Consider the following 11,113-nt stretch of genomic DNA (forward strand, 5'->3'; position numbering starts at 1 on the left):
ATAACACTTGGATTGAAAAATGGTCTAGCTCAGACTCCATTAAAAGACAATAGCCATTGTCTCTTCCCTAAAGCACTTCGAGTCTAGCGAGTTTCTGCATTGGTTTAATCCATGAGCCACGAGAGGTAATGCACTTCTGTAGAAAGAAATCAGCATACTGGAGTCAGACATGAGTTCTAATTCTTGGCTTCACTTAGCTGAGTGGGCTTGGGCAAGGCACCGCACTGCCCTGAATTTATCTTTAAAAGGGGGACAGTATCTCTTAGCTCACTTGGTCATTATGAGGAAAATGATATAGTGTATGCAAACAGTTGGCATAAAGACCAAATAACCGAGGGTGAGGGCATATTCATTTGTTCAATGCCTGCCTGAGTTTAACAGAAAAAAGAAGCGCCGATGGGTGGGAGTGGTGACACCCTGCCTTCTGTGACATCCTAGGGAGGTGGCAGCCACCCAAGGCATATAACCTCTGAGTGTTCATATAATCTGATGGGGCCACAGGCCAATTATAGACTGACTTGGAGAGGATTCAGGCAGATGGAAAAGGGCCCCACTACTAACATTTTAATATGAAATTGTTGATTTAGTGAACTAAAGTGCAGCCATTAATTATTCAGAGCTGCTCAAGAATTTCCATTTAGTAGCTGAGGGAAAGTGAGAATGGTCAGAGGCTGGTTAGAAAAACAGAGAGCGGCCATCAGCTCCTTTGCACTTGTTCCATGAACCCCCGGTTCTTCTGGTCCTAAATGGTCCAGGATGGAGCCAAGAAGAAGACTGGCTAAGCACATAACCGTGGTGCAATGTGCGCTGCTCAGGGCGCTTTCTAGGCAATATCCCATCTACACTTCACAAGGGGTCTTGGAGGTAGGAGTCACCCCCGTTTTACTAAGGGGTAAATTAGCCCTTAGAATCTCAATGCTGTTTATCGAAGATCACACAAATTACAAATGGCAGAGCCTCCAAATTTGAACCCGACTTCTGTCTCATTCAAAAACCCCCTGTTCTCATGAGAAGATTAGTCATTAGGGAAACGCAAAAACCAAAGCCACAAGGAGACACCACTTCATATCCACTAGGTTGGCCATAGTCGAAATAACGAGAAAATAACAGGTGTTGGAGAGAATGCAGAGCAATTGGAACCTTCGTACATTGCTGTGGGAATGCAAAATGGTGCACTCACTGTGGAAAACAGTTTGGAAGTTCCTCAAGAAGTTACACACAAAATGACAACATGACCTAGCAATTCTGCTCCTAGGGATATCCCCAAATAACTGAAGATAGCGTATTCAAATAATTGTTCATAAATGTTCATAGCAGCACTATTTACAATAGGGGAAAGGTAGAAAAAACCCAAGCGTCCACTAACTGATAAATGGATAAACAAAATATGGCATGTCTATACAATGGAATATTATTCCACCGTAAAAGGGAAGGAATGCTCACACACACTACAATGTGGATGGACCTTGAAAATATCCTGTGAAGTGAAAGAAGCCAGACATAAAAGCCAGATCATCTATTCTACAAAACATCCACAATAAGTAAACCCATGAAGACAGAAAGTGGAGGTTGCCGGGGCTGGGCAGAGGGAGGAGAGGAACAGGGATTGTGAATGAGTATGTGACTTCCTTTTGGTGGGATGGAAACGTCTCAGAAGCAGATAGAGGTGACAGTGGCACAACCTTGTAAATGTACTAAGTGGCCATGACTTATACACTCTAAAAATTATTTTATAATTAAATTATAAAATAAAAATTATACTGGTTAATGTGATGTGAATTTTACCTCAATAAGTAAAAATGTTTTTAGAAAAGTAAGCCCTCTGTCCTCTTTGCAACATCACAGACTGATGACAGAACTGTAGAAGGGGGGAAGGTGTGAACAGTGAGACAGAGAGGGAGAGGGGAAATTGAGACACGAGGCGGTAGCGGGGGGATGCATTACAAGCCATGTTGAAAGGTGCCAAGTTCAGGCATCCTGAGTCCTGACCCAGGGTTTGTGGGTACAGAAGGTAGCCATGCAGTCTGTCCTGGACCTACTGGTCACCTCAAAAAAAATCACAACAACACTCACTCATTTGTTTATTACTTCATTCAACAATTGTCAACTACGTGTTCATTCTGTACCGGACACTGTTCTAAGTATTGAGAATACTGCAGCAAATCGAATAGACAAAAACTTACTGACTTCCTGGGGCTCACTTTCTGATGAGGAAGCAATTGAGACATTCCAGGCATGATGCTAAGCTCTCTACAAGGGAACTATCTCAATTTTGCTGATCAATTAACTGAGATATTCAGAGGCACTTAGAGGCTTCCCCAAGATGACACAGATCTTTGGTGGCAAATTAGGAACCTGAGCCCAAGTTTGCTCTGGAGCAAATCAAGACATCTGAACAACTTGAAAGTCATACTGTGGGAAAGGCTGGAGCAGGAGCAGGGATACTTGGTGTTTCGTGGGCCTGTGAGGATTAAATCATTGCTGTTCTTTGCAAGCCTGCCTTCTCTGACAAGGCTGCCCCGTCCAGAGCTGCTCTGCCAGCCTCTGGTAGGCCCGCCCCTCCACACTTCATCTCCCGCACTCTAGGTATCATGATGGATGGTGGTGACATGTTAAATTATTCAGGCTCTGTGTCTTCCTTGCATTGGTGACAGCGATATTGCATTTTTAGATTGCCCAGAACTGTGCCAGATAGAGAAATATGAAGCTGGGGAATGCAAAAACCCATCTGATCCCCAACTGTCCAGGGAATACAAATGGTGCCAGTCATGGGAAGAAGTGGCTAAAGCTTCCCACAACCCCCTAAACCATACAATTCACAGTTGCTCTGAGCTCCAGGGCTAAGCCACAGGCTTTCATACACCCCCACCACTCAGAGATGCTCTGACCACAATTGCTACCTGCCATCAGGCACCACGCTACAGGCCAGGTATGGTGCCAGGCACTCTACCCAGAGGGGACACATATTCCCATTCCTCCAGATGTGGAAACAGAAGTTGAGAGAGGCGGATCTCCCTTATCTGCAGCCACATAGCCCTTCGGTGGTAGGACCTGGGTTCAAACCCCGGTTTATCCGATCCCCCAGGAAAGAATATTCTGCAACATTCCTGAGATCCACATTGAATTTTCAAAATTGATCTTTATGGTAAAAAATATTTATGGTAAAATATAATTGAACATGACTGTTTATAATGTCAGAAAAAAAGTGGAAATGACAAATCTAAAGGGAATAGATTTTTTTTTAAAAGATGGCATATCTCTAAAATAGGCTTTCACGAGACCATTAAATACAGTGACACAAATCTGTATTTATTGACATGCAAGCCACTTCATGATAAATTGTTGAGTAAAAACGTGCACAGAGAAGGTTGCAAAGAGGGATTCCACCCGTGTAAATTTACACACACCTGCTGATATTTGGTGTGAAGATGTAGCTTGGCGATGCTGAGTGTGTGTAGCGAACAGCAGATCAGGCATATAAAACATTACCCAAGGCTTCAAATAACCAAACATCCATGGTCGTAAGAATCAGAATTGTTCTTATGTGCCACGAGCTTTTCGCTTTCCTATTTGTGAGCACCAGTGTTTCATAACAACATACATTCTTTCATTTTTACTTTAGAGAATCATTTTACTTTTTCTTTCAACTAGAAAATGTGTTTTTAAATAAAGGTTTGTTCTCATCTAAAAAAATGCAACAACAACCAGAAAAACAAACACATTTTGAAAAATAAAGAAAAGAAAAAGTTATTTTGAGGTGTTCATGATCTAGGGTTACAAGTTAAGTTTTAAAAAGCAAATTGCAAAACTGTAAGTGCAAAATGATCCTATTCTGTTTTAAACACACAAAGACGCGCGCGCNCCAGAAAGCTGAGACATGGGAAGGAGTGAGAGGGAGGTCCAATCATTCTAATGGCTGCAGAGGTGACAAAACCTTCCCAGGTGATGTGCCAAGGGAGCCACTCCCCACATGGTGCCTTTTCAGTGAAGGGCACCAGGGGTAGGGAGATATGGGAAACCACAGTGGGAAATGAACTGATAATAATCAAGTCTACTGTATTTGCCCTGCACATTTACCAGCGCCATGATAAATCTTTTATATACCATAACCAAAATTCATCTTCAAGTCTATGGGAGGCAGTTACGAGACCCATTTTACAGGTGAGAAAACTGAGATATAGGGAAGTCAGAGAACTTGCCTAAGAGCAAAAGGAGCCCAGGGAAGGTATGTGATTTATGCTCTTTGAATATCATCATACATGGGTGAGAGGCACACAGACGGTTTTGTGGGGAAGATTCTCCCCTCCCCAGCCCACTTCCATGGAGAGGTGAGAGGACCACAGGCTGCCACATGCCTTGGTGAACAGCCTGCAAGTTTGCAAGAGGACCCTTGCTTCTTTCCGGGGCTTGGTCTCAGCCCACGGATCTGCCCTTAATCAATGGCATGTAATCCACGTTTGCACCCCAAGTTCTCTATCCCCGAATGCAATCTTGAATTTGCTAATTTCCTACCCTTATAAAAAACACTCAAGGATGAGGAATTACATTCACAGGTGGTAGCCTGAAATACGCTCTATTTTCCCTCCAGAGCACGTTTTATCACAGGGAACCATGGCCCTCATCCCTTTATGGAGCCGTTTCAGTATTTTGACATCTTCTCACGATGAGTGCCATTGTGAGAAATAATTATGCAGCGATACTAATTCTGTCTGTTGAAGACACTGTCTAGAAAGTCACACGGTGCCGTGCTTATCGGGACTGACTGGAGACCTTTCCCTCTGGCATTGGAGTCAGGTAAACAGGATTTACTGAACAAATGCTGGGTCTGTCCCACAGGCCCCCATACACTTTACCGCTGAGTAAGTTTCCTTTTGCATTTTGGTGGCTAAGAATCTGAGTTAAACAGCCACTTCCTTCTGAGAACTACACAAACCCAGTACCGCACAGGTTACCTTGCATTGATTTAACCTGAGCTTGAATAATTTTCTTTATTCCTATTTTCCTTACAATCTCATTCTCTTAGTTATTTCATTTCCTGTGCTGGATTGAAAAAAAAAATTGCATAAACTTAAAAAAAAATCATCCCTAAATCTTTGGAGGAATAGGTAGGACAGAAAGCAAACAAAGAATGGATGGGACTGGATATAATGTCGGTCACCTGACTAGCTAGGGTTTCCATGCCAAGGTCAGTGTTAACTGGACGGGGAACTGTTTAAGAAGATTTAGGGTCTGTCATTACGCACAGAATCCGCTTCCCAGGTTTTCCTCCTACAGGCTCTAGTTCTGGAAACTTCCCGAGGATATTCCATTACCTTTGCTGCGGCGACGGCTGCGGTACTGCTCCGTGTAGAAGGTCAGCTGCGTTTCGTCATCTGCCTCTGAGCCCGACGTCCCCTTGACTCTCGCAAAGCTGATTCCCCCTGTGAGGAAGCACACTCCATCAGTCATCCATTGGCCTCCAGAAGCTTCCTAAGTCCCTCACGTGTTCTTAAGATCAGTGGCCCCATTCCCAGACTTCTTTCTGTACGTCCCAAGTGACCCAGGAGTCAGCATGATTTATCGANTATATATATATATATATATCAGCCTTACCAATACTGACAAGGTTTTGGAGCAGATGAAACTCTCATACACTGCTGATGAGAATGCCCATCACGCACCTATTTTGAGAAATACTGTTTCTCAATAAGTTAAACCTACAACAACCCAGATATTCCATTCCTAGTAACTGACTAAAAAGAAATGAAAACATGTCCACACAAAGACTTGTACATAAATGTTCATAGCAGGTTTATCCACAAGAGCAAAAAAAACTGGAATCAACCCAAATGCCCATCAACAGGTGAATACATACAGCATAATACATATCCACATAATGGAATACTATTCAGCATTAAAAGGAACTTCTGATATGTGCCACAGGATATTGGGGTTGTCGGAAAAGTCATGACGCATTTTTGTGACGAAAAACATAGAAAAAATACATCATGACTTTTCCGACAACCCAGTAGATGATTCTCAAAAGCATTAAGCTGAGTGAAAGATACCAGACACAAAAAATACACACTGGATAATTCCATTTATATGCAATTGCAGAAAAGGCAAATCCAAGCTATAGTGACAAAAAGCAGATCTGTGGTTGTCTGATGGGTGGGAGGGAGGATGCAGTACAGAAGGTCACAGGGACCCTTTTGGGGGTGATCTAGTGAATAGTAGTGAGTGCATCTTCCAAAACTCATTGAACTGTATACTCTAAGTGGATACAGTTTATTGTACATAAAATACACCTTAATAAAGTTGATGTTTAAATTGCACATAAAAATATAAATCAAGCTTGGACAGAACTTAGAGCAAAATTTAAATGTTGGTAGTATTTGGATGATGGCATTCAAGAAAATTTGTATATTTCTGGTTGTGCTTTTAGGAATTTTTCAAACTTTAATGAACACGAATCATGTCAAATTTAAAAAAATAAGCTAGTCTATGGCATTTATTAAATTTAGGCCAGCATGCTGTTGCTGATTAAGTGTGCGACCAAGGTAGTATTTTTGTCTAAGATATATTGTTTCCAAATAATCCTCTTCTTCTTGCTCACGCTTAAGGGCAGAGAGGTCATCCTGGAGAGCCAAGTGTTCTCCCTTCTCTATATTCCAAGCATGATATCAGAACAGAGAAAATTCAATAAAAACAAACAAAAAAAATGACTGGATTTGGAGTTTGGTCTTTAATTTTGTGTTACTGTGGTGGTTTCAAACACAGCCCTCAGATTCTTTGACACACCTCCCGTTGAGAGATGAGTTCTCCTATGCTTGAATCGGGATGGACTTGTTACTGCTTTGAGTAACAGAGAATGGCAGAGGTGAGGCTGTATGTCTTCCAAGGCTTGGTCAGAAGAGGCCATGCAGCTTCACCTGGTTCTCTGGGAGGGCCGGAAGCCAGTTACCATCTAAGAAGCCCAACTGCCCAGAGACTACCATGTTGCAGAGGCCACTGGTAGAAGCACCAGTCAACTGCCCTAGCTGAGTTCCTAGCCAACGACCAGTATCAACTGCCAGCCACCAGTGGGCCATCAGGATGGCCAGCCCAGTTGAGTCTTCAGATGACTGCAGCCCTACCTGGTGTTGGACTGGAACCACAGGAGAGGCTCCAAGCAAGAACTGCCCAGCCGAGCCCTACCCAAATTCCTACCTCCTAAAACTGTGGGCAAATAAAACAGTTGCTTTTAGCCACAATATCATGGGATAATTGATTATGCAGCAATAATAACTGTAGCTGTGATCTTGGGTAAGTCATTTGACCTCTTTAAACTCTTAAGTCTTACATCTCTAGTGGGAATATCATCTACTCTCAGCACTGTTGCAAGGCTTAAAAAGATGTTGTAAACCTTGGAACACTGAGCAAATGCTTGTAGTTTTCTTTTATTCGCTTATTTATATTTTTACTCAACATGTTTATTGAATGCCTACTATATGCCAAGCCTGTGTAGGAAATTGGGGGTACAATCATTAATAAGATACAGTCCCTCCCATCAAGGAAAGAACTCACATTGGGACAGAGGAAGTGGTCAAGAAACAAGGTGATGGGCAGAATAAACAGGCAAATAAAACAGAAACAGGCTGATAGATCCAGAGAACAAACTGACGGTTGCTAGATGGGAGGGGGACTGGAGGAATGAGTGAGAAAGGTGAAGGGATTAGAAAGCATAAATTGGTAGTTAACACAATAGTCATGGGGATGTGAAATATAGTATGGGGAACATAGTCAATAATTATTGTAAAAGTTATGTATAGTGTCAGATGGGTACTAGACTTATCATGGGGATCACTTCATAAATTATATAAATGCCTAACCACTACACTCTACACCTTAAAGTAATATAAAATAATATCAAATGTCAACTATAATTTCAAGCAAATATATCGTCATGGGATGTAAAGTACAGTACAGGGAATGTAGTCAATGGTATTGTAATAGCAGTGTACAATGTCAGATAGGTAGTAGACTCACTTTATGAGGTGTGTAAATGTCTAATCACTATGTTGCTTTGTTCACCTGAAACTAATAAAAAAAAGAAAGAACAGAACTAAGGTGATGGAATGAAGTGTGATAAGGCCACCAGCACAGGTCAACGCAGGAGCTATGGTAACACACAGTAGGTAGGGGCTAGCTCTGACTATCCTGGGGCCAGAAAGAATGGTCAGAAGTCTAGATTAGATGTGTGGAGATGGGGGAAGGCTGAAAGTGGAGGGAAGACCATTGCTTCAGAGAAACACAGCATCTGGCTTAGCTCTGTAGTGAACGAGTCAAAACTAAAAAAAGAAATATGGTGTGCTGCGGACCTATGTAAACTGGAGAAAACAGACACTCGTGAGGCATGATGGAGGCACTATGGCATCTATAATATCTTCCATGGATCTTTCTGGTCACACAAGAATAAAAAATTAAACAAACAAACAAATCATCAAGAACAACAGACTTAAATAGCTGCTACCTTGAATAATCTTTGTCAATTTTGGACCAGCATAACAAGAGACCAGGCTAAGGTATAAGATTTCATCAGAAATGTCTCATTCTGCTCAATGTGGTGACAGAGAATGGTGATATCGGGAGGCACTAGAGGCAGCTTGTTTCCAAAATCTTTGCAGGCTCCCTCTTTCTGAGTCAGGATTACACAGGGATTGGCTTGCCTCCCATGGCCTAATGGTTGTCCTATGGCCAGTAGAGTTATTCCGTGATTGCCAGATGACCGTAATTCTTTTCAAAAGAGTATGTGTGTCCATGTGTATGTGTGTGTGTGAGCGTGCATATGAGTGTTTGTGTGGGGGAGGGTCAGGGAGAATCCAGGCATCGCAAAAAGAGAAAAAAGTACTTTCCCATTCATCACTGAAGTAGGTCCATTTACCACCTCCACGGTATAAGCAGAATGCCACATAACCAATGTGGAGGGTCATGTGTCTAAGAGATGACAATAAAAGAGCTGATTCACAATCAACTCCTGAATCTCTTGACTCAACGCTCTTCCCGTATGCCCCTTGCAGACAATATGATAGCTAAACACGGGTGGTGATAACAGAGAGGTTTTCAGAGAAATCAAGGCCTCGGTCAGATGAAGAAGAGAGGGAAGGAGGCCTTATTGGGAATGAGGAACCTCAGGCTCCCTTTCATTGGGAAAGGTCCATTATTCTCTGTGGCCGACACACGAAGGCGTCTAAACAAATGCCAAGTTTAATTAGCTCAGATCCAAGTGAAATGAACTAAATTCAATTTGCTATTTGCACTCCTTCTTTTCTTCCTAGGACAAGCTTAGGGTTTTAAACAGCTTAAGAAGATGGGGAAATTTTTTTGCAAAATAGGAAAAAGAAAAACAAAGCAGCTCTAATACCCAGAGTCGTGTCAATAAGCTGTTTTAGGAAAGAGTGGGAGACTTTGTTGGGGGGCAGGGAGTTCTCCCACATCATCTCAAAATGTGGACAGGGGCGCCTCCCTCCCTGGGTGGCACCTGGCACACAGAAGGTGACAAGTATAGGCCAGAAGGGACGAAGCAGGGCGGGTTCTCACCAGCATCCTGCACGCTGTGGTGCTGCAAATGCTTTGAAGTGATGCTCTCCAACCTAACCCTGTTTGCTGAGCTATTAACCTACTAATCTCAAATAGAAATACTCCACCGTGTGCGGAGAGGGGAGGCTACTGTCTCCTTTGCCCTCACTCCACTTCCCACTTAGCCCTACCACAGTTCATCCCAGTAGAAAACAGCGTCTTTTCCAAGCAGACACCACACTGAGTCTTCCGTCAGAGACAATCCCAGGATGAACATTGCATCCCTCTGGGTGTCAGATCACACCCAAAGGTTCCTACACCTTATGACAGCTTGGCAGACTACAGGTGAAACATATATATATATATATATATATATATATATATATATATATATATATATATATATATATATATATATATTTTTTTTTTTTTTTTTTTCAAAACAAGAAAAACAANTAAATACAGATGACCAGAGTCTCAGAAGCCAAGGAAACAGGACAGAGTTAATATATATACATATATATATATATATATATATATATATATATATATATATACACACACACACTAACATTTAAAGAAATAATGATTGAAATTAACCAAATTTAGTGTGAGGCATAAACTAACAAATTTCCAAAGCTCAGGGGACACCAAGCAGGACAAACATGGAGTCAGGGGAGCCTAAGAATCAGTCCAACTGCTGCAAATCAAACATGTAGACACATCTTTGCTCTCTAACCACTTCAACATGGCAAAAACTAAATAAAAAATAAAGCATAATGGTTAGAAAGGAATAAAACTATATTTGCTCACATATGACACAATTGTTTACAAAAAGAATCACAAGGAACCTACAAAACAGCTATTAAAATAAGCAACTTTGGCATGGTTAAAAGATTAATATACAAAAATTAATTATATTTATATATATATAGGTAGCAAACAGTTGAAAAATAAAAATTCAAAACCAGTTCCAGTTTTAATAGCTTAAGAAACTCTAAAATATTTAATAATATGTTTAACAAAAGGCATGCAAGATCTCTTCAATGAGAACATCTGAACACTTTTATGAGAAATTAAAGAAACCCTGAATAAATGAAGAGATATACATGCCATGCATGTGGATTTCAAGACTCAATATTGTTATGATGTCATGGCCCCTTGCTTTGTTTATCTATAGGTGAAGTGCAATCCTAAGTATAATCCCAGCAGGCTTTTTTTTTTTTAAGAAAATGACATGATGATTCTAAAAATTATACAGTGCAAACAACCTAGAATAGGCAAGCAATTTTAAAATAGAACAAAATTAGAGGAACTACACTACCTGTTTTCAAGACTTACTATAAAGCTATAGTAACCAAGACAGTATATTATTGGCTAAGGGATAGATGGATCAATGAAACAGGAGAGAGTTCAGAAATACATACAACTAATTTTTGATGAAATTATCAGTGGAAAGTCTTTTCAACCAATGGTGATGGAACAACTGGAAAACTATATGCCAAACGAAATGACCATAGGCCCTAAGTTCATACCATGTACACAGAGTCACTCAAAATGAACCACAGAATTAAAT

At 41.2% G+C, this 11,113-nt stretch overlaps 1 protein-coding gene across 1 annotated transcript in view; it reads right to left on the reverse strand.

The window, feature by feature from the left end:
• The window catches only part of ASTN2 (astrotactin 2), a gene marked incomplete at its 5' end in the record, with an annotated part of 619,820 nt that overhangs the window by 574,187 nt on the left and 34,520 nt on the right, over positions 1-11,113 (reverse strand). Inside the window, one exon of the mRNA XM_019656843.1 lies at positions 5,313-5,420. Coding sequence (XP_019512388.1) covers positions 5,313-5,420 — 108 coding nt within the window. The remainder of the gene's footprint in view (positions 1-5,312; positions 5,421-11,113) is intronic.

Source organism: Hipposideros armiger, unplaced genomic scaffold (assembly GCF_001890085.2).
Source record: "Hipposideros armiger isolate ML-2016 unplaced genomic scaffold, ASM189008v1 scaffold_267, whole genome shotgun sequence".
In the NCBI taxonomy this organism is placed as follows: domain Eukaryota; kingdom Metazoa; phylum Chordata; class Mammalia; order Chiroptera; family Hipposideridae; genus Hipposideros; species Hipposideros armiger.